The sequence below is a fragment of the Hemicordylus capensis genome, chromosome 7, assembly GCF_027244095.1.
Source record: "Hemicordylus capensis ecotype Gifberg chromosome 7, rHemCap1.1.pri, whole genome shotgun sequence".
NCBI classification, from domain to species: Eukaryota; Metazoa; Chordata; class Lepidosauria; order Squamata; family Cordylidae; genus Hemicordylus; species Hemicordylus capensis.
The window spans coordinates 18787301-18810654 of record NC_069663.1 but is presented as its reverse complement, the minus strand read 5'-3'; the positions used below and the strand labels follow the sequence as shown (position 1 = coordinate 18810654).

Sequence of the window (23354 nt, the reverse complement as noted above, 5' to 3'; positions counted from 1 at the left end):
TCTCTTCCCCAGCGTTTCAGATCATAGATGAGGTCTATTGTTCCCTCTAACAGGGCTTCCCAGATGTTGTTGACTACAACTCCCAGAATCCCCAGTTGCAATGGCTTTTGCTTGGGGATTATGGGAGTTTTAGTCAACAGCATCTGGGGATCCCTGTTAGAGGGAACACTGATGAGGTCTCGAGTCCTGATGTCCCCATGACTCCGAGGGGACGGCCAGAGGAGGGGTAACAAGCTCTCATTGCTTTGGGTCTTGCAGGGGGAAGGGGGTCTCAACTGAAGCATGGTTCTCTTCCTCCTCTGAGAAGGGTTCAGCTCATGACAGACTGAGATGAGCTGACCCCCTCCCATTTCACGGCCCCATTTTCCAGTGCTGAAATGGGGGACATTTTGGCAGTTTCTAGAATGGTCTTCCAAGCAGTGGTGGTAGTGCTCTGGTGGGTGCCATCCCCCCCCCCCCAAAAAAAAGGTCTTCTGGGAGCAGTGCCATGAAATGCTATTGTGCTGTGCCTTGGGGGCTTCTGGAAGAGAACTTGTGGTTGCCACCCAGCCACCCAGAGGAGCAGTGCTGCCAATGCTGGTGGGAGAAGACAACTAGGGGTGGGGCGGGGGTGAGGAGCTTTCAGCGCCCCTCTGTTGAAGCCTAAAATGGCGCCTTTGCCTAGAGCAGACAACTGCTTTCCCAGTAACCATAAGAATAACAAAGAGCACAATCTCTGTCCCTGAAGTGTCCCACATGTGGCTCTTTTGCTTGAAGAAAAGAAGGTAGGCGGGCATAGGAGGGGTCTGTAATCAAATGGAAGAACCCGTTGTGGAATCCACTCCCCTCCCTCCCTCCCATTCAGCTCGAGGCACAAGACGAAAGGCCTCTTGCGTTGCAATAATTTTTGTAGGATTTAAAATTAGCGGGACACTTAGCATCTCAGCCACCTTTTGGCATTGCATTTCCCAGTGAGGTACCACCTGTTTACGCTCAGTGCTCCATCCTCTGTGACATGCAGACTCGGCTGAATGTCTCCTGTTGGTTTGGTGGTTCTTCTATTTGTGGGAGATCTCTTAGATTCTGGAAAGGGACCTCTCAAAATTTGCTTCCTCTCATCCTGTCTGAAGGTTGAACAAGGCTTCATTTGGCGTACCCGAAGAGAAATGCAACATCAGCTCCTGGAAGGAGCCTTACCACCTGGTGGGAGACTTCTCCTCCTCCGCTGAGTTCTTCGTCACCTTTGCTGTGTTTGTGTTCCTCTACTGCATAGCCGCCTTGGTGGTGTACCTGGGTTACTTGCACTTGTACCGGGGTGCTGGCAAACTCCCCATGATTGTAAGTTGGCAGCTTCCCATATCATTTTACAGCACTTAGCAAAGACGGGGTGGGGGGAATGTTGCCTATCAGCTAGGAATTGAGAAGTGAATACTCTTCTGAGTGTATTCTGTGCTCACTGAGACAGAGAAGTGCATGGGCTTGTATATCCATCCATCCACTTTATTACGGCCAACGGCCAAATAAAATAAAACAACTACAGAATAATACAATCAGGTTACAGAGTAAAAGCAGATAATAATACAATAAAACAAAAAGAAAGCAAATACTAATACAGTAAACCTTCACCAAATTTCTGCTACTCAAACCCTGCATCACTCCTTTCTACCCTTCTCTGCCGTAGTTTGCCTGCTATAAAGCAGAACTTTGCAACTCTTAAGGAAATAGAATCGTTCAATAGAATGTTTTCCCTTTCAAAAATGTTTAAATTAGCTACAAAAATGATTCAGAGTCTTACCTTTTTAATGGAAAATCTCTGAGGGAGATAGCAAGCTTCCAGGTAACACAGAACTCTTCTTCAGGCAGAAAAGTTTATCTGCAGCTGGAGTACTGTCAGCAATCTCGACTTAATTAATGTTAATTATTGATATTTTACTACTACTACTACCGTACTACAGGTATTTATATACCGCATTTCAACCAAAGTTCCAAAAGTGGTTTACATAGAGAGAGAAATAAAGATGGCTCCCTGACCTCAAAGGGCTTACAGTCTAAAAAGCAACATCAGGCAGATACCAGCAACAGCCACTGGAGGGATGCTGTGCTGGGGATGGATAGGGCCAGTTGCTCTCTCCCTGCTCGAAAGAAAATCCCCACTTTAAAAAGGTGCCTCTTGGCTCAGTTAGTGCACTTTTAATGTGCAAAATGTTTTAAAACTCCTCTTCTCCACTTCCTCTCTAGCAGCCCTCTAGATTAACCTCCTATTCATTTTACAGATGGGGGGGCCTGGAACTGAGAAATAATGCCTTGTCTAAGGCCATGCCGTCAATTCAGGGCACAGCAGGAATGAGAATAGAGCTTTCCTCATATTTAATCCATTAGATCAGGGGTGCTCAAACTTGGGTCCCCAAGAGCTTTTTCAGATGATGACTTTACTGCACCTTTACTTTGGGAGGGTGCTCATGCGTTCACATATTAGCCAAAGCCATGGAGCACAGATCTATCAATGGCTACTAGTCTGGTGGCTATAGAAGATGCCTCTCAATACCAGTTGCAGGGGAGCAACAGCAGGAGAGAAGGCAGGCCCTCTCAGAGGTATACAGTGGGAAACAGGATGCTGGACTAGATGGGCCTTGAGCCTGATCCAGCAGGGCTGTTCTTATGATGTTCGATTTACCCCAAAGTCCATGTGATATTTCAGAGAGCTCTTCACACACAATTCAGGTTTCCCCCTCTGTATTGGAACCTAGCCCGATTTATGTCCAGGGTGTTAAAAAATCCTCTCTTTGCTTCGAAGTATCCTTATGCCCTGGACTTGTAGTAAAGCCTCTTGGTAAACCTGCAGTTTAACTACTGTGCCATTGTTCTTTCTTCTTCTTGCCACTGGGATCACAGGAGTTCTGGTGAGTATGACATCCCTCCTGCTTACTGAGTTCTCTCCTTGGGGGTTGGAACTAGTTGTTTTGGGATCGTTATGCCGTAACCTCTGAATACACAGATAAAGAATATTTTGCTTGACCATCTGGGGCCATTTACAGCTCTTTACCTTAATAATAATAATAATAATAATAATAAATAATAATAATAATTTGATTTCTATACCGCCCTTCCAAAAATGGCTCAGGGCGGTTTACATAGCGAAATAACATAGAATGTTACAGAAAGCAACTGGCTTAAACAGAGGCAGAGGTTTGGGGCGACATACACATTCGATAATTAAAAACTGGCGTCTGGAGCATTTGGGCCAATACTGCCAGTGCTGTTAAGCCTCTAAGACCAGTCTAGTTTTGTGTGTGCACCCTTCCCCATTCCCCCAGATTAGATTCCACTAAAAGTCTGTGTGCTTCCTTCCTTGCTGCAGGATTTCATCGTCACGGTGATTGTCTCTTTCTTGTGGCTGGTGAGCACATCCGCTTGGGCCAAGGCCCTGACGGACATCAAAACATCCACCGGCCCCATGGTAGCGGAAATTGAGCCTTGCAAAGGGACGCCACCAATATGTACTTTCCGTGAAGTCAGCAGCATGGGATCCTTGAATGTCTCTGTGGTATGTATGTGTTTGCTAGGTGCTAGGGGGCAATCGGCTAGCGTGGGGTTTCTTCACCTTGGGCCCCCAGATTTTGTTGGACTACAACTCCCATCGTCCCCAGACATGGCCTTTGTGGCTGAGGATGATGGGAGTTGGAGTCCAACAGCATCTGGGGGCCCAAGGTTAAGAAACCCTGAGCTAGCGGGGACTTGAATTGCCCTCCCCATTGTGAGTTTCCCAAGAGCACCCAGCTGTCCACTGCTGGAGAATGAATGCTGGTGGAAATGATCCCGCACTGCAGTTCTTATCACTGCATATGTATGTCCTTGAGAGCATAGCTTGCAGAGGTGTGTCTGGGGCTAGCACATTCTTTGAACTTGCTTGAAACTTGGATCCTTACCCGGCTCTTTGGAGGAGGAGTGGGGAGAACTGGCTTATTTCTCATGCCCTTTACTTTAGGTATATGTGTCTGCTGGAGCGTTGAGGCCTATGTGGGTTTTCGTTTTTAGAGCTGCAGGAGATTCTTGTGTAAATGGTGTTTACACGGTGCTGGAGCCCTGTTAATTTGTTTGTTGTATTTATCAGACATATTTGTATACCACCCAAAACATACGTCTGGGCGGTTTACAATCAAACAGTACAAAGAAAACAAAACAAAAAGGTTAAAGCCATTACAAAAATTCAAAATTTAAATCAATGTTTAAAAACTATCAGAACAGTATCTAATTAAAAGCCATGGTGAACAGATGCGTTTTAACTGGCTTTTAAAAAGTTTTCAGAGATGGGGAGGCTCTTATTTCAACAGGGAGCGCATTCCAAAGCCTCGGGGCAGCAACGGAGAAGGCCCATCCCCAAGTAGCCACCAGACAAGCCGGTGGCATTATTAGACATTATGTGGTACCTGCATTTATTGATTGATTTGATTTATTTATTTGATTGATATATCACTTTTCCAAAAATGGCTCAGGGCGATTTGCATTAAAATAAAAAAAAATCAAAAACCAATTAACAGTTAAAACATTTAAAAAACCCTGGAGGACCAGGCCAAACAGATAGGTTTTAAGGGCTCTCCTGAAAGCCAATAATGAATTCAGATTACGGATTTCTGCTGGGAGTGCATTCCACAGCCCAGGAGCAGCTACAGAGAAGGCCCGCCTCTGAGTCGCCACCAGATGTCCCGGTGGTAACTGAAGGCGGACCTCCTCAGATGACCTTAACGTGCGGTGGAAATCATGCAGAAGAAGGCGCTTTCTAAGATAACTCAGACCTAAGCCATTCAGGGCTTTAAAGTTAACATCCAGTATTTTGCCCAGAAACATATCGGCAGCCAGTGCAGCTGTTTCAAAAGAGGCATAATATGGTCTCTCCAGGTTGCCCCAGAAACAACCGGGCTGCCGTATTTTGAACTAACTGAAGTTTCCAAACTACATACATTGCAATAGTCAAGCCTGGAGGTTATCAGCTGATGTACCACTGTTCTGAGGTCATCCTGTTCAAGGAATGGACCCAGCTGTTGAATCAGACAAAGCTGATAGAAAGCACTCTTGGCCATGGCCTCCACCTGAGATACCAGGGTGAGGCCTGGGTCCATGAGTACTCCCAAACTGCGCACTTGCTCCTTCCGGAGAAGAGTAACCCCATCCAGCACAGGAAGATCTAACTCATGCCTCAAATTCTGAGCCCCTACAATGAGCACCTCTGTCTTGCTTGGATTCAGTTTCAATTTGTTATTCCTCCTCCAGCCCATTACTGCCTGTAGGCAGGCATTTATAGAATGAGTGCAATTTCCTGATGATGAAGATGAAAAGGAGAAGTAGATTTGGGTGTCATCAGCATGCTGATAACACCCAGCACCAAATCTCCCGATGACCTCACCCAACAGTTTCATGTAGATATTAAAAAGCACTGGTGACAGAATGGAGCCCTGAGGGACTCCATGTAACAGGACCTGTTTTGAGGAGCAACTGTCAATGAGCTCTACCATCTGGAATCTGCCTGAGAGATAGGAGCTGAACCACTGCAAAGCAGTGTAAATTTAGACACTGAGCCCTCTCTCACAATCGGAGAAAGTGTTGCAGGGTGTAATTTACCCGTGATGGGTTTTTACACCTGCAGCAGCGACTGGAGGGATGCTGTGCTGGGGATGGATAGGGCCAATTGCTCTCCCCCTGCCAAATAAAGAGAATCACCACTCTGAAAAGGTGCTTCTTGCTCAATTAGCAGGGGACATGTATGAATAGGGCTTTGGTGTCAAACTGCATGTGATGCATCCCTCCAATGGCTGTTGCTGGTGTCTCTCTTGGGTTTCTTTTTTAGATTGATCAGTTTTGGTCAGGGAGACATTTTATTTATTTATAAATAATACATACCTATGTAAGCTGCTCTGGGAACTTTTGTTGAAAAGTGGTATATAAATATTTGTCATACTTGTCATTTCACATGACTGTTTTCCCTGTGGGTTTTTCCTTTTCAAGTAAAGGTAAAGTGTGCCATCAAGTTGATTTTGACTCCTGGAGCCCACAGAGCCCTGTAGAGCTGCAGGAAACTGCAGTCTGGACCGGAGGTTTGCAGGGGTGGGTGGAAGGACATGCTTATCTTTCTCCGTGTGGGCCACTTTTCTTACCCAGAGTACCAATATCTCTTCCTCTGCATGGTGAAAAGCAGTGTGGAGGAAGTGATTTGTGGCCTTGCTGGAAAATAGAGGGGTGTCTTTCCCTTACACACACTTCCACTCCAGACTGCAGTTCCTTTGGATAAAATAAAATCAAATCCTGTTGGGATATAGGATAAACATTTGCAACTGAATGTCATGTGCAGTTTGACCTTGAGTTGCTGCCAGCTAATTATTTAATTGGGAATGTTGTGGCCGGAGTGGATAAGAGAGGAGATTTTCTCTGCTTTCATAACACTGCCACCTAGGCTCACCAAAACCTATTCACACTTGAATGTTTAGTTCACATACAAGCCGTGTACACAGTTGTTGATCTGTATCCACATACAGTTCTTTGCATGCAGCATTCAGCAGGAATCGTGGTGTATACTCTACGTTTTTGACAGTTCCAGGGTTGACTTTCAGAATTAACGCATATACAGGCATGAGGATGGGACCGTGGCTCAGTGGTTTACATGAGAAGGTCCTAGGTTCACTCCTTGGCATCTCCCAGTAGGGCTGGGAAAGACACCTTGAAGAGCTGCTACCCGTTAGTGTAGACAGTTCTGAGCTAGATTGACCAATGGTTCAACTTGGTATAAGGCAGCCTCGTATGTTCCATTCACACAAAGGCGCATACAAATCCTTATATGTAATACAGTGCAGCATGTGAACTGCTCTCCAGGCTGACATAAGGGAATACTTCTCTATGCAGCACATGATTGCCGTGAAATTCATTGCTGTAAAATTTAGATGGCTTTAAAAGGCTTGTCTAGTCCAGGAGTCCTCAACCTTGAGTCCCCAGTTGTTGTCGGACTTCAACTCCCATCCTCCCCAGCCACATGGGCCAAAGCCAAGCCCCGCCTCCTTCACCCACACAACCCTCGCCCACCTCTGGGCTGCTCTAGGACTTTTAGCTGCGGATTTTAGCTCCCACTTTTAGCTCCCACAGCTGGGAGCTGCTTCTTCGTCGCCAGTCTACAGTTTAGCATCCTGGCTGCCCAGGTAAGCAGTTGGGAGATGATGAAGAAGGCTGGTGCGCTGAAGGAGGTGGGGTCGGCCCCGTCCCTGATGCTGATGTGGGTGTCGGGGGCGGGGCCAGCAGCATCTTGGTGTCACCTGTACTCAAGCCTGCACTGATGAAACCAGACATCTACTCAAGTCCTAAAACGCCATCTGTTTCTTTCGCTTTCTATTAGGTGATTGGTTTTCTCAACCTGATTCTGTGGGGAGGAAATGCTTGGTTTGTCTACAAGGAAACAAGCCTGCACCGCCCTCCAGATGCTGCTCCGTCCGATCCAAGCAATCCTCCAATGCCCTCGGGAATGTAAGGACTGTGGGCAGTCATGTGGTTTGGAGCGCAGCCTCTCACCGGCAGCACGGTCACTGCAGCAGTCTTTGTTTCCTTTTCTTCCCCCTCCCAGTTATGCAGTATGATGTGTGGAGAAAGACAGAGCTCCCCTTTTTTTGCTCTAAAGCCCCTGTTCGAGAGGGAGGAATGGAGAGATACACTCTGCCCTGTACGTCCGTGAGGGTGGTTCTACTGTATCAAAGTGTCTTCTGTGCATTCAAATAAAGACACAAGCTTCTTGATTAAAGGCTCTGTAGACCTCCAAGGGCCAGCTTTCCGACTGGTGCAGACCAACACAAATTATGCCCTTCGAACGGAGCCCTGCTGCTTTGTGTGAGGTGCAGCCCAGTCTTGTGCATACTTACTCCAAAGTAAGTCCTGTTTTGCTCAGGTGGGAGTTCACTCTCAAGTAAATATGCATAGAATTGCAGCCTTCGCGTCATCCAGACAAATGCTTTTGTCTGGCTTGCAGACGGCAGTTGTGCACGGTTCTTAGATTACACTACTATCCTGCCGAGGGAACAGTCTACATGTCTGCTTGATACACTCTGTGTATATGAAATCCCATTCAACCAAACAGTGAGGTCATCCACACAATCAAAAACAGTGTTCTACCCGGGTTTGGGAGCCGAGTGTGCTCCCGATTTTTTGGTTGTGTGGAAGCAAGGTAGGAGGAAAACCTGGGGATAAATGATTGTGTGGAAGCAAGGTAGAAGGAAAAGCTACCCAGGTTTTCCTCCTCCCTTGCTTCCACACAGCTGAAAATCGGGAGCACGCACAGCTCCCAAACCTGGGTAGAACACTGTTTTTTATTGTGTGGATGACCCCAGTAGACCTTTAACCCTAGGAATAGTAGGGAGGCTAAAAGCCATGCTCTGTACATAGTCTAGAGATGTCTAAGAGCTGGTTATAGCCAGGAGCTTTGGGAATAGACAAAAAAAAGCACCATCATTCTGGGATTCTAGGCCTTAAAGGAAGATTAAGTCCTAGTCCTTGTGGGTGACACAGCATAGGACTTCCTTTTAGTGTAATTATCAACTTTTCTTCTTAGCCCTGAGTCCAGAATCTTCTTTCCTTGGCACATTTTTTAAATTCATTGCTTTCTCTGTTTGTGCTTTTATGAAAATCCTGCACAAACTGGTTGGGCATAGAATTTTCAAATTCTGCAAAAAGAAAAGAAAAATGCCAAAGAAATCCTGCTTTATGCAAAACTGTACAATGATGTGCAAGATTGAAAATCCATGTAGAGTTTGCAAACTCTGCACAGACAAGGCCAAAATGCAGACTTTGGCTTTTGTGGTTAAGGTATGTAGGCTGTATGTTTAGCACACTGTTCTGGAGTTCCTGATTGCAACCATGCAGCTATAAAACTGCAATCTTATAGTCAAGAAGTTCGTCGTCTGTGATTTCTCCACATGTAGAATTCTGCTCTGTTTGGCTTCCTGAGAATCTCAATTTTTATGATTTAAAAAGGCAAGCTTCTAGCTTTCAGGTTTGCAAAGGTAAAACAAAACCATGACAGCAGCAGTATCTGAAAGGTTCAAGCCTCCAGGACTCTGAGGCCAAATCTGTATTTCACATGGCTGGCTGTCCTTTCTTTAAAATAAAAACTACTGCTTCTGTAATGCTCCCTTGTCCCTCTTACTCCCTTTAGAGTTTGTCACCTTTTACCAAACCACTCTTTTGCCAAAGTATTCTTAATAGATTGTGGAACTCGACAGTGGGTTCAAATTAGGCATTCAAAACAGAGCAAATGTATGGAAAAGTGCATTGACATATTTTGTAGTGGTTTTCATAATTTACTGTGCATGTAGCCATAATGGAACCTGTCATTATTTTTGCAGTTCTCTTCTGGGATCTCCATTCATGCATAGGAATGTGTTTTGTTTTTACGTCTTTTTTTTTTTTTTACTTATCGGTGTATTTGGAAAGCTTTGTTCTTCCCCTCTGCAATCTCACTTCAGGACATCAGTTCAGTCAGCTCTGTGCTGTTAAGATGTCTTTGAGCATCTGCTTAAGCCTTAACTTGTTAACTTTTTATTACAGGCAATATTTTTTAAAAGTATAGGAATTAACATCTGATATTAGCTTTTTGTTACCCTATCTTCAAATTGCTATGAAGACAGGGTAACAAAATGCCAATATCTGATGATAGTGTCACTATCATCCTTCATTTTACTGTGGAAAATGGAGACCCTGAACTTAGTGGTGTGAAAGTAAGTGCCATTAAGCGAGATCTTGCTTCCGTAGTGTGTTCAGGGGCTGTAGCTCAGTGGCAGAGCACCTGAGTTGTGAGCAGAAGGTTCCGGTTGAATCCCCAGAATTGCAGGCTGTGCTGGGGAGAACCTCTGAAACCCCTGAGAGCTTGTGCAAGAGCTAGATGGACCAATTGGCTGACTTGGTAGAAGGAAACTTCATACAATCTGTGAGAATGGAAACCTCATCATAGACACTAGCCAATTCCCCCCTGTCTGTAAAAAAAAAAGGGGGGGGGTCTTCCTGCATTGTTCCCTATGTTCCAGATGTTGACTACAACTCACATAATCCCCAAGCAAAAACTGTTACAGGTGGGGATTCTGGGACTTGTAGTCAACAACATCTGGGACTCGCTGTCAGAGGGACTTTTGTTATTGCTGATCATCTGTGCAGGAGAGAAAGGGCATCAGGCCACCCCCTCTCTGGTAATAGTTTGAAAGCTGACCATGGAATCATCTGTTTGATAGTGCAGAAATGCTGCAGATACATTAAGGTCATGCACACAATCATGGCAGCGGCAGGGAGGATGGACAGCAGGGTTGGACCTCCCCCCACCTCCAAGACAATCTGCAGGCTTTTCTTCAGCACGCCGTCACATGCCCACATGATCCATGCTGCAGTGCAGATTGCTGGAGGCCGAGAAAACGAGTCCAGGCCTCCAGGTATCCCACAATGAACCGCGCAATGAGTGTGGTGCGTTGAGGAAATCCCCCATGAATCAGGCACTCTAGGCGCCTGTCTCTGTGTGCGCTTGGATTGCGTGCAGCCTGGGTGTACACACATGACCCCGACCCTGGGGTTGAGGGCATGCTCGTGCCCTCTAACCCCAGCTAAGGGCTGGGATTAAAAATCAGGCTTGAGGCAGTGCCAGGATCATCTTCAATCCCAGCTCTGCACACAATCGGCCCAGACCAGGTTGGGCTGCTCGTGTGCACAGCCTCAATGTCTGGCTGGATGGGTTTCCTCTATTTTCACACCTCTTACGCACCTCGGAAGCTGCCTTATACCGAGTCAGACCATTGGTCCATCTAGCTCAGTATTGTCTGCACAGACTGGCAGCAGCTTCTCCAAGGTTACAGGCAGGAGTCTCAGCCCTATCTGGAGATGCCCTTTATGTTCACAAAAAGGAACTTACATCTTGACTTGCACTAGATCTGGGCGGCACAGTGTTGGCCCTGCTGCAGATGTTGGCCTACAACGTCCATCATTCGTGACTAGCAGCCACTGTGGCTGGAGGGGATGGGCGTTGTAGCCCCCAAACAGATGGAAGGCTGAGGTTGTGCAGCCCTGCACTAGATCATAGTCATTGTGTTCAAGATTGGGAGCTGGATGTGGCGGCGTGTCACATCACATTTCAATGATTCCAATGAAAAATATATAGATGACCAGTGTCCCCCCCCCGCCCTTCCATAAAGCCACCTAGGGAACTGCCTTATCCTGAGTCAGACCGTTGGTCCATCTGGCTCAGCATTGTCTACACAGGCTGGCAGCGGCTTCTCCAAGGTTGCAGGCAGGAGTCTCTCTCAGCCCCATCTTGGGGAAGCCAGGGAGGGAAATTGGAACCTTAGATGCTCTTCCTAGAGCGGCCCCATCCCCTAAGGGGAACATCTTACAATGTTCATGCATGTGGTCTCCCATTCAAATGCAAACAGGGTGGACCCTGCTTAGCTAAGGGGACAAGTCATGCATGCTACTACAAGACCAGCTCTCCTCCCTCAAGCACCATCAGTCCCAGAAATGAAAAGCTAAGGCACGCGCTGCTCTGTCCTTAGCTGCTGTGTGCTCTGCTAAACAAACACGCAGAATCAAGCTCTTCACGATCTATGTTTGCGTAGGCATTTTGCATTCTCTCTGTTTCCAGAACAACTTGACCTAACCAATCCCCAGCAACCTTAAGCATCTTGTGCTACAGTGAAGTCCTAATCAGTGTTCCCTCTAACAGGGGTTCTCAGATGTTGTTGACTACACTTCCCACGATACCCAGCCAAAGTCCATTGCAGCTAGGGATGCTGGGAGTTGTGGTGAACAACAACAGGAAATCTCTGTTAGAGGGAACACTGGTCCCAATGCTCTTCCTTACAGCCACAGCCTACACTCAGGGTGCCCAGGAACCTGCACAGTGCTCTAAGGTGCAGAGCGGGGAAGGTGGGATCTCAAAGGCAGAATCCTTCGTATCTGAGCCTTCATTAGAAAACAAACAGTTTCTTGCCCTTGCTGTTAACAATGCATTCTTATACCAAGGCTGCTCAACTTCAGCCCTCGTGCAGCTATTGGCCTACAACTCCCATAATCCCTGGATATTGGCCACTGTGACTGGAGATTGTGGGAGTTGTAGTCCAAAAAGTGAGAGGGGGGCAAAGTTGAGCAGGCCTGCCTTGTGCAGTGGTTTGGTGCTTGCTCCAGGTGCATATGCTAAGTGCATAACCGGTTGGGTGTTTTTTTAAAGCCCTATTACTTTGTCATGGAGAAATGTAGTTCCTGTCTCTTGTCTGAATAATAGTTCTCTCGGAGCTGAATGACAGCTACTTTGGGAGCTTTGTTCCATATAGCCTCTCCAGCATTGCTTTGGAATGAATGTGCATGTGTATCCTCCATTGCTTTGGAAAGAATGTGCATGTGTAACCATCCTGAGCCATTTTTGGAAAGGTGGTATATAAATCAAATAAATATATCAGACCCATTTGCTGCTATGAGAGAGGACAGTCGCTGGAACAGCTGGAAGCAAAGAGCTCCTTTGGAGAGGGAACCTAATCCAGTAGCTTTTATAGAAGTTGGGCAGCATCACATGACCTTCTCTAGTCTATAGGAGGTCTAGCTGGTGATCCTGTTGTTCCCTTCCTTGGCCCTAAGGTGGCGCTCAGGCTGAATATACCCGATGATGCTCAGGACAAGTTGCATGCGTCAAACCAGTTGGGGAAACCCATTGCCTGGACCACAAATCGCCAGCCCCGGTGTTTCTCACTCCCTTCTTGGCCTGAAACCTGGCAATGCGTAACCAGGGCGCCTTGCTCACTTGGACAGTTTGGCACTTGCACATTTGGTCTATGGTGGACAAACCCACAAGGGCTGTATGGGCTGAGAAAAGTACACAAAGTGGCCGCTCAGGTAGCTCCTCAGTCTGAACTGAGCTCCTTTTGAAGAGCTGTTAAAACACCAGATGCACTTAACATCAGGTTAACTATGCAAATGTGCCGATGCTCTTTTCCAGCATTACTGAGAGAGACCATGAAGGGGGAAATGCTAAAATGAAACGGAGCAACCTTTCCCTCACATCCTGCTCCACTGCCTTGAAGACACGTTGACCTCACACTATTGCTTTTTGACACTAGATCTCTCTTAAATCACCTCAAGTGCAGATAGCACCAAAAAATGCACGTTCTCTCTCTCTCCTAAAGAACATAGGAAACTGCCATATACTGAGTCAGACCATTGGTCTATCTCGCTCAGTATTGTCTTCACAGACTGGCAGCGGCTTCTCCAAGGTTGCAGGCAGGAATCTCTCTCAGCCCTACCTTGGAGAAGCCAGGGAGGGAACTTGAAACCTTCTGCTCTTCCCAGAGCGGCTCCATCCCCTGAGGGGAATATCTTACAGTGCTCATACTTCTAGTCTCCCATTCATATGCAACCAGGGCAGACCCTGCTTAGCTAAGGGGACAAATCATGCTTGCTACCACAAGACCAGCTCTCCTCTCTTTGCCCCCAAAGTAGCTGTCATTCAAGAAAGTTAGCTGTGCCTCATTTAACCCGCTGACAGGGATTTTTGTACCTTATGCAACTACAGAGTTCAGTTTCGGAGCAATTTTGCTCATGCAGAATTACGGTTGACAGATCTTTTGCTTTGGGCTAACCTTCATGCTTTTTCTGGGATGGGAGACGATGCAGGCCAAATGCATTTATTACCAAAAACAAAACAACAAAAAAAGCATGCACATACACAGCTATGTATTTTGCCTGTCTCTGATAAGAATTGTTTGAGAAACCATGTGTGTGTTCTTTACACAATAAATGTAATAAACCAATTTGCTCAGTGGACAGATGTGCTCTTGAACGACAATTCCTGACCAAGTGTGGACACCCTTGAGCTGTGTGCATTCTGTAGTTCAGGGCATTCGTGATGTCCTCATAAATTTGAAGGGTGATGTGGCAAATGGCTGGTTCTCATGGCTGTGGGGTAATTAATATTATTATTATTATTATTTTAAATAAGGGCATTAGCTGCTGAAGGTAAAAATGAGGCAGGCTTTGGAGGGGCCTCTGTCTGCAGTCTTTAATTTTTCAAATTAAAACACATGACAGGATTCCAGCCTGCTTCCTGGTTTGTTTTTTGAGGAAATTGTTTTTTGAGAAAATTGCTGGAGCTGTATCAGTGAGGCCTTGTGAAATCTTGGAGTGTAGTGGGTGGGTGTTGAGCAGGATTGGGGTGAGTGTCAGCCAGGATTTTGCGTCCTGTGTAGCTCTGTGATTGGCAGAGCAGAACAGTTGATGGAAGATAAGGCAGCGGCTTCTCCAAGGCTGCAGGCAGGAATCTCTCTCAGCCCTATATTGGAAATGCCGCCAGGGAGGGAACTTGGAACCTTCTGGTCTTCCCAGAGCTGCTCCATCCCTTGAGGGAAAGATCTTACAGTGCTCACACATCAAGTCTCCCATTCATATGCAACCAGGATGGACCCTGCTTAGCTAAGGAGACAAGTTATGCCTGCTACCACAAGACCAGCTCTCCTCTTATTCCTGTGAGATAGATTGGATGAAGTGATCACTGGCTCATGCAACTGGATGCACAATAGACCTATTAATCATTCAGGGAATACAGGACTCTGTTCTTTTTTTTCTGCAACAGAATAATACGGCAAGTGCGATTTGTTTGCCGAAGGCGTTTCTGCTAAAGGAAACCATGGAAGGAAGGAAAGCACTTCTCTGGCTGATCTTTCCTGTTGCCTGGTGGGCCCAAGCCTTGTTGTGGGGCTGGAGGGGGATGGGCAAAGCTGGAAGAACGGAGGAGGCAGAAGCAGCTGGAACAGCATTTCTGAGTTTCAAAACATTCATTCATTCATGCATCAGCCTGGTCCAGGATAGATGGGTACTGGTGTAAGGGAAACAGTTCTTTAGCAATGGAATATGAGATGTTGGTCTTCATTTTTGCATAGCACTGGTGAAAAGCCTAGGCCAGTGGTGGTCTAGCTTCAGGTTTGCAGGATTTGCTTTATTTTATATTAGAACTCCCAAGTCCACCAAGCAGAGCCAGGTGCAAAACTAATGACCTTAATTACCTTACCTCTGTAAGTATTTAATGAAGTCATCCACACAATCAAAAACTCTGTTCTACCCGGGTTTGGGAGCTGTGTGTGCTCCCAATTTTTGGTTGTGCAGATGCAAGGTAGGAGGAAAACTTGGGTAGAAGTGATCATGTGGAAGCAGGGTAGGAGAAAAACCTGGATAGAAGTGATTGTGTGGAAGCAAGGTAGGAGGAAAAGCTATCTAGTTTTTCCTCCTACCTTGCTTCCACACAATCACTTCTACCCGGCTTTCCAGTTTTTGATTGTGTGAATGACCTCACTGTGTTCTACCCGGGGGTTGGGAGCTGTGTGCTCCCAATTTTCAGTTGTGTGGAAGCAAGGTAGGAGGAAAAGCTACCCAGCTTCCACACAATTGCTTCTACCCAGGTTTTCCTCCTACCTTGCTTCCACACAACCAAAAATTGGGAGCACACACAACTCCCAAGCCCGGGTAGAACAGAGTTTTGATTGTGTGGATGATCTCAATGTGTAGCACAGTCTTTGCTCCCCAATGATGTTCTTTGCTACCCCTTTTCTCCCCTGAACTAGTTCTAGAGTCACCCACCTGGCTAGGGAGCCTCGGGGTTCTACATCTAAACAACAACAAAAAAGACCTTGCAAGTCTGGAGTCTGCCCACCCCTGCTTACTAGGGTTTATGGGAAGGGCAAAAGAGATTCTCACACATTTGTAATTATTTATTCCTCCTGGAATGTCAACACGAGCGAGGTGAGGTCTGTCGCTGGCATCTAGTTCCTCCACATGGTTTGCTGGATCCAGTCTACGTAGTTGCACACTTTCGTGTAGACCCCAGGCCGGTTGGCCTGGGCACATCTCTCCATGCCCCAGGACACAATCCCTGTCAGCTGCTGATCACAGACAAGAGGCCCTCCAGAATCGCCCTGCAAAAGACGGCCCTGTTGCTGACACGGCATTATCGGCACCTGGCCTCTTGGAGGCAGCGTTCTGGCCCCCAGACAACTGTCTCCCCTTGCCCAGCTATAGTTACTCCCCTGCCACCCCTTCTAAGTGACTGGCTTTTAGAGATTTGAGGACGGCTATCCTATCTCCTCTTTGTCTAAGGTGAAACATACCCAACTCCTCCAGCTGTTCCCTGCCAGGATTTGGTTTCCAGACCCCTCACCAACTTTGTTGCCTTTCACTGAACCCATTCTAATTAATACTACGTACTGCCTTATCTCTCCCAGGGTTCAGGCACACTTAAAATGTGTGCCAAAATCACTATGGACATTCATTCCTTGAGATGGTACTGATGATTTGAGTACTGATTTGAGGGCCTGGCTAACAACAAAGAGGCACCTTTTTAAAATGGTGATTCTCTTTATTGAGCAGTGAGGAGAGCAACTGGCCCTATCCAGCCCCAGCACAGCATCCCTCCCGTGGCTGTTGCTGGTGTCTGTCTTGTGTTTCTTTTTAGAGTGTGAGCTCTTTGGGGACAGGGAGCCATCTTTCTTTATTTTTTCATTCTCTGTGTAAACTGCTTTGGGAACTTTTGTTGAAAAGTGGTATATAAATATTCATCTTCTGGCTCATGGACTTCCCTGGCATAGCTGATTCTGCTCCGGCTAGTTATGGGGAGGGACAAAGCTTTAAAGGCCAAAACCACTGAGGTTTTGGCCCCTGGAAAGATCGATACTAGAGCTCTTCTGATTTCACAGAGGTGCATTGCTACTCACACACTTCCGTCATGGCCAGAGGCGAAGGGTGGGGGGAGAAAAGCTATGCAAAAATGGGAGGTGGGGAAATATGCCCTACCTGACAGGCGTCCACTCCACCTTCCGGTAAACCAGCACACACCATGTTGTTTGTGATGAGTCCAGGATAAGAGGCTGCACATCTCTCTGGGGCAATAACCCTGACGTTTCCACACTGTAGGACTGGTGGGAAAGTTGCTGAAAAAGATGAACCCCTCCGCCTTAATAACTACTCCATGACTGAATGCTCATCAGAACAGCCCTGCTGGATCAAGCCCAAGGCCCATCTAGTCCAGCATCTTGTTCCACACAGTGGCCCACCAGATGCTCCTGGGAAGCCCACAGGCAAGAGCTGAGGGCATGCACTCTTTCTTGCTGTTACTCCCCTGCAACTGGTAATTAGAGGCATCTTGCCTCTGAGGCTGGAGGTGGCCTATAGCCCTCAGACTAGTAGCCATTGATAGACCCGTCCTCCATGAATTTATCTAAACCCCTCTTAACGCCATCCAGGTTGGTGTCTCTCACCACATCTTGTGGCAGAGAATTCCAGAGGTTAATTATGCATTGTGTGTAAAAGTACTTCGTTGATCGCTTGGCAGTCTTTGACATACCTATAACGCAGTGACTTCTGAAGCACGCTAAAGTGAGTGAGGGAAACGGTTCTCTTGCATTCCTACCTTGGGGAGTGGTGACGGTGCCCCATCCAGATACAAGGCATACTGTCCCAGGGGACGTACACTCTGATCTTGCAGGCAGTTTCAGAGGCCGTATGTTCCAGCTGACCGAGACGGGCCTGTCCAGCCTCAGCAACATGATGTCGTTGTTTTGGGTGCGGGCGTCGTACTGAGGGTGGCGGAAGTACCTGGCCACGTTCCGGGCCTGCTGCCCTCCCTCCCAGGTAGCCAGGTTGTGTTCTCCCAGGCGCACGACGATGTTGCTTAGCAGCAAGAGAGAAGGAAAACAGGCTGATATGGGGAGCAGCCCTGGACACATTGGCTGACTTGCAGGTCCGGCCCGGGCTTTAGGCAGACCTAGGTTGTTGCCTAGGGCACCCGTTCTTGAGGGGTGGTGTGCATAAACAGAGCCAGAATGTAGAATGGCCAACTATTCTGTGTCTTCTCCTTGGATTGCACCCTGAAGTACTACACAGTGGCATAAGAATGTAATACTGCTCCCCAAAAGGCCTGCACATTCTGTGCCCCCAAATATACCATCTTCATTGCTTATTGCACCTCATTCCCCAATAAACAGCTCATCTCAGAAGCTGCACTCCCTCTCTTGAAGATGAATTGCCTGGTGGTTAGAGAGTTGGAAGTAGGACCGGGGAGACCTGAGTTCAAATTCCCATTCAGCCATGAAACTCAGTGGGTGACTCTGGATCAGTCACATCTCTCTCCGCCTCACTAGTCCTCACAGGGTTTTTATGAGGATAAACTTAACCATTTACACCACTCTGGGCTCCTTGGAGGAAGAGCGGGATATAAATTAGATAGAAAGAAAAAGAGAGAGAGAGAGAGAGAGAGAGAAAGGAAGGTAGAGAGGGAGAGAGAGAGAGAGAGAGAGAGAGAGAGAGAGAAAGAGAGAGAGAGAGAGAGAGGCACAGACTGGATTTCCCAATTAACAGAGGCATCATTTCATCTCTGAAGTATTAGAATTTAGCCTCCATAGTAGATTGGGAACTCTCTGCCACTGTATCCTCAAACCAGCATGGGCTAGTCATTCTCTGATCATCCATCTGGGCTGCTCATCTGGTCTGACAAATGACCAGCCTGTGCAGCTCAAGTTAAAGCCACAGCTCCACACGTCCTGGCGGGGGGAGCGCCAAAGCCAAACTCCACCCAGGGCGTTAAAAGTCCTGGGGCAGGCCCTCTGGACATGAGGGAAAATACTCAAATTTTCCAGGAAAATTACTCAGTGAGTATCCTGGACACACTGCACTGGCTGACATGAGGACAATAACTCAAATGCCTAACTTGTCCTTTTAACAATTAGATTTACAGCTGTTTCGTAGTCACAAACTACAGGCTTATTCCCAGTTAAGCTTTTAAATGGTCCTGAGCAAAAAGTGCAGAAAAGAGAGAGCGAAGAGATCCCTTCAGGACAGGCACAGGAACAAAAGACGGGCGTGTGTTTGAGAATCGTGTAAAACAACCCATCCAGTTTGTAGCGTCGTCGTCCACAACGTTTCTAATAAATGTTTCAGAAACTAGGATGCCGTTTGGAGACGCACAGGATTCTTGTCAAACAACTGCAATAGCTGGGCAGGTCAGATCTGTCCACAAGCTGGCACTGTCTGCCTTTCTCATAACCCCATGCAAGGCTTCTGCCTGAGACCTTTGCCAGAGAGCTGCTGTCAAAGTCTATGGACCAAATGGTCTGACTGGGTAAAAGGCTTCCTCAGTGTGGGGGCATCCTTGGGACTCACCCGCCATAGCAGTGAGCAGCAGTTACCACCCAGGATGGATGAATCAAAGTTCCCCCGCAAATGTACCGGCCAGTCAGGTAAGCTTGCCATGGCTGAGAGTGGGGGAGGCAGGGATACCCTCCGATGATCCTTCCTTCGTCATCTTGGGTGCACACTGCAAGACATATCAGCCAATACATTACGGAGATGTATGTATGAGATGGGAAATGCTTGACTAACAAGCAGAAGGCTGCCGGTTCGAATCCCGGCTGGTATGTTTCCCCATAGCCTGGGAAACATACCAGCCGGGATTCGAACTGGCAGCAGATTGGGCAGCAGCAATATAGGAAGATGCTGAAAGGCACCATCTCGTACTGCGTGGAAGAGTAAAGCCCTCCTGTATTCTACCAAAGGAAACCACAGGCCTCTGTGGGCACCAGGAGTTGAAATCGACTTGATGGCACACTTTACTTTTACTTATGTATGGGTTGGAGAGCCTTCAGCATGGGTGGAAACTGCCACCCCATGCCCTCTGGCACTCTTATAACTCCTCTTCCTTAAGCTCCGTCCTCCCTCCTTTTTACCCATCCTCTGAAATATCTGCATGTCTTCAGCAGCTGCTGGAGATCTCCTGGAGCAATTGCTCCCCTGATGCTCTTACTGTGTGTGTGTGTGGGGGGGACTATAGGAAGAGAGGCAGAGAAAAATGTGGGCCACTCCGTAGTCCTTATACTGATTTCTGTCTCTCTTGGGAGAGGGAGAGAAACATCTTTTTAAAATTCTCTAATTCTTATACTGATTTCTGTCTCTTGGGAGAGGAAGAGAAACTTCTTTTTTAATTATAAAAATAATTGTGTGTGTGTATATATATGTATATGTAAATGTGTATGTGTATGTTTGTGTGTACACACACACATATACACACACATACGTATCTCTGTGTGTGTGTGTGTATAAAACAAATAGGTATTGCTATACAACTCAAAGATCCAAAAATAGAACACTCTCTTTGTTATTCGAAATACAAACTGTATAAACATCAGAAATTCTATCAAACACACATGAAACATCCCTAGATGAAACAAAACTGAAGCTTTGTTTTGCCATCTCTGAATTTCTGCTTCAGAAGAGAGGCTTCTTGTTTGTTCCCCACTGCCACTTCTTGCCACAGTTGCATCATTTGAAAGCAAAAAGATGCAGATGCTCACTTGAACTGTACATAGACATACTGTTGTGGCTGTCAAGCGAGGAGACAACAGGGCTGTTCTCACGATCAGCTCAAGAGCTGTGCACATGCCTGGTAAATGTAAAGGTAAAGTTATGCCATTGAGTCGGTGTCAACTCCTGGCGACCACAGAGCCCTGTGGTTGTCTTTGGTAGAATACAGGAGGGGTTGACAATTACCATTACCATCTCCCATGCACTATGAGATGATGCCTTTCAGCATCTTCCTATATTGCTGCTGCCTGATATAGGTGTTTCCCATAGTCTGGGGAACATACCAGTGGGGATTCGAACCAGCAACCTCTTGCTCCCTAGGCAAGCTACTTCCTGCTGCGCCATTAGGTGGCTTGGACATGGCTGATTAACCATTGTGAAAATTCTACAAGCAAACTAAGAGGAGGGGGAAAGTTTGCAAGCTAGGTATGGAGGTGGGCAGCAGCAGAGAGCCCAGAACTCTGGTGTTTTGGGTTAATCCATTCCTGGATCCAGGCCAGCTTTTGAATGGGTCTTGTATTCCAGTCCTGGGGTAGGGGCAGGGCTAACAAACAGCCAGCAGCAAGAGCACAGAAAAGCAGTCTGCACTTGCCTCTCTGTACCTAATATCTATTTCAGGGGTGTAGCCACCGTTGGGCAACCGGGTTCAAAGAACCCGGGCTGCCGCCCCTCAGGGGCCGCACCTCATGGCCCGAACACGCCCCCCACATTTGACGTCAGACACAGCAGGGACATAGGGACATAGGAAACATAGGAAACTGCCATATACTGAGTCAGACCATTGGTCTATCTAGCTCAGTATTGTCTTCACAAACTGGCAGTGGCTTCTCCAAGGTTGCAGGCAGGAATCTCTCTCAGCCCTATCTTGGAAAAGCCAGGGAGGGAACTTGAAACCTTCTGCTCTTCCCAGAGCAGCTTCATCCCCTGAGGGGAAGATCTTACAATGCTCACACTTCTAGTCTCCCATTCATATGCAACCAGGGCAGACCCTGCTTAGCTATGGGGACAAGTCATGCTTGCTACCACAAGACCAGCTCTCCTCCCTAAACTGGCTGGTTTAGCGCTCAAACAGGGCTGCGTGGCCCTGTTCGGGAGTTAAATGGCCAGTGCTGCATTCACAGCACTGGCCTTGATCTAGCTCCCGAACGGAAGCTAGATCTCCTGCCAGGGATCGCCTCTCCTGGCCACACTGCAAACGCAGTGCTGGCCTGGATTTAACTCCCGGACGGGGCCATGTGGCCCCGTTTGGGAGCCAGATCACACACACACCGTGATCACACCAGATCACACACACACACACACATCAGATGTAGTGGGCAGGGCAAGGCGAATTCTTACAATGGCCAATCAGGTTCCCACAACGGGATCCCAAAAAAAGGGGCGGAGGCTTCTCTCATCCTAGTGCTGATCCGTAAGAAGAGCCCTGTTGTGTTCTGCATATGTGCACATGCTCATATATATGTACATAAGGTCACACCACTTGCCAGCCTTAGCCTTTTAGTGAGGTTTTTTGTTTAGCCAGTAGTTGAAGATGCGTTCTCAGTGGGCATCATTGATGCCAAGAAGGCATTCATTTAAATGGAAAATAATAATAATAATAATATAATATAAATTAACAACTTTATTTGTTAGCCACTTCATGACTAATTGTTCAAATTGTACAGCATAGCATTAAAACATGAGATAAAAACACATAACACATTAAATAACAGACCAAAAAAGGGCGGGGGAAGGAGAGAAAATACAAAGTACAATACAAAACAATTTAAAAGACATTTTAAAAACAATCAGTTAAACTCAGATCAACGTTTAAAATTTATTAAAATTAAAATTTTAAAAGGCCTGGGTGAACCAAAAGGTCTTCACTTGGCATCTAAAAGGACAAAGGGATGAAGCCAGGTGAACCTCAGTGGGGAGGATGTTCCATAAATGGGGTGCAACCACCAAAAGGGTCTTCTCCCCAGTAGCCATGCACCTCCCCTTGTTTGGCAGGGGCATTCAGAGACATCTGATGGTCATTAACTACCAAATGCACACTCTACTTGGGCAAGTGGCTAGAAAGGAAACAGTTGGAATTTGAAGGCAGTCAGTGAAGGAGATGACAGTCTGGACTTGGAAGCTGGTCAGCCTGGCTGGAGAAGAGGGTTCCAGGTACATCTTGTTTGCTTTGTGGGGAACTGATATGACTTTAAAGGTGAGTACTGTTTGTTAGGGAACTAATTTGCTCCCCTCTGCTTAGTATATTTGTACGTATATAGATATTAGGGGAATGCCATGAGCCTCCAGTACTCTCTCCTCACAAGGGAACTGGCCCTCAAATGGCTGACCCTTGGAACTCCCTTCCACTTGGGAAAAGTGTGTGTGTGTGTGTGTGTGTGTGTGTAACACTGCAACTTCTTGATTAAAACTTTTGGAAATGAAAAGAGCAAAAAGGTGCTCACTTAAAAGTGACATGAATATATGATGCCATCATGCACCCGTTTCTTTTGCCAACACACTTACCAAAAGACACCAGGAGTAAAGCGATGATCAACCTCTCCATGCCCATTAGGCAGAGCATAGTGTGGCCAGAGACCTCTCTAGGAACTTTCCTGCAGAGGGGAGGAGATTAGATATTTGTTATCAAAAGGGATCTGGACTCACAGAGATTTTGACTACAGCAGGGCTGTCCAGCTGTTGTTGGACTACAGCTCCCATCATTTCCAGCCACAGTGGTCAGTAATCAGAGATGACGGGAGATGTAGTCCAAGTCCACCATCTGCAGAAGGGCTGAAGTTGTGCAGCCCTGGTATTTGATGCCTAAGGTTCCAGGGCTAGCTCAAGAGATGTTGCTAAGGAATGGCATTGTTTAATCTAGGGCTGTGGGACTGCAACTCCCATCATCCCCAGCCATATTGTGGAGCCACCCCCAGCCATGTGAGTGTGTGTCCCCAGCCACCCCCAGCCATGTGAGTGTGCATAGTCATAGAGCCGGTTCTCACGAT

The 23354-nt window shown here is 47.0% G+C and overlaps 2 protein-coding genes across 3 annotated transcripts in view; one reads left to right on the top strand and one right to left on the bottom strand.

Annotated features, from left to right (window-relative positions):
* LOC128332573 (synaptophysin-like protein 1) overlaps positions 1 to 13794 on the top strand; it is a 31808-nt gene extending 18014 nt beyond the window's left edge. For both annotated transcript variants that reach the window (XM_053266994.1, XM_053266995.1), the window contains 3 exons: positions 1110 to 1317; positions 3338 to 3523; positions 7355 to 13794. In XM_053266994.1, the coding sequence (XP_053122969.1) occupies positions 1110 to 1317; positions 3338 to 3523; positions 7355 to 7486 (526 nt within the window). In that variant the 3' untranslated portion in view covers positions 7487 to 13794. The remainder of the gene's footprint in view (positions 1 to 1109; positions 1318 to 3337; positions 3524 to 7354) is intronic.
* A 1988-nt stretch (positions 13795 to 15782) lies between these two features.
* LOC128332809 (trypsin-like) lies at positions 15783 to 22912 on the bottom strand. The gene is made up of 5 exons (XM_053267571.1): positions 22873 to 22912; positions 19174 to 19387; positions 17426 to 17685; positions 16810 to 16946; positions 15783 to 15935 (listed from the first exon to the last, which is right to left on the bottom strand). Exons 1-5 carry the CDS (start codon positions 22910 to 22912, stop codon positions 15783 to 15785), a joined length of 804 nt encoding a protein of 267 aa, XP_053123546.1.
* Between the last annotated feature and the right edge of the window lie 442 nt (positions 22913 to 23354).

Coding starts and splice junctions, on each gene's coding strand:
- LOC128332809 (XM_053267571.1), bottom strand. CDS start 22,912: ATGGAGAGGTTGATCATCGCTTTACTCCTGGTGTCTTTTG. Junction 17,686..19,173: donor GCTGCTCACTGCTATGGCGG/GTGAGTCCCAAG, acceptor CTTGCTGCTAAG/CAACATCGTCGTGCGCCTGG. Junction 15,936..16,809: donor GTGGAGTGGACGCCTGTCAG/GTAGGGCATATT, acceptor CGTCTTTTGCAG/GGCGATTCTGGAGGGCCTCT.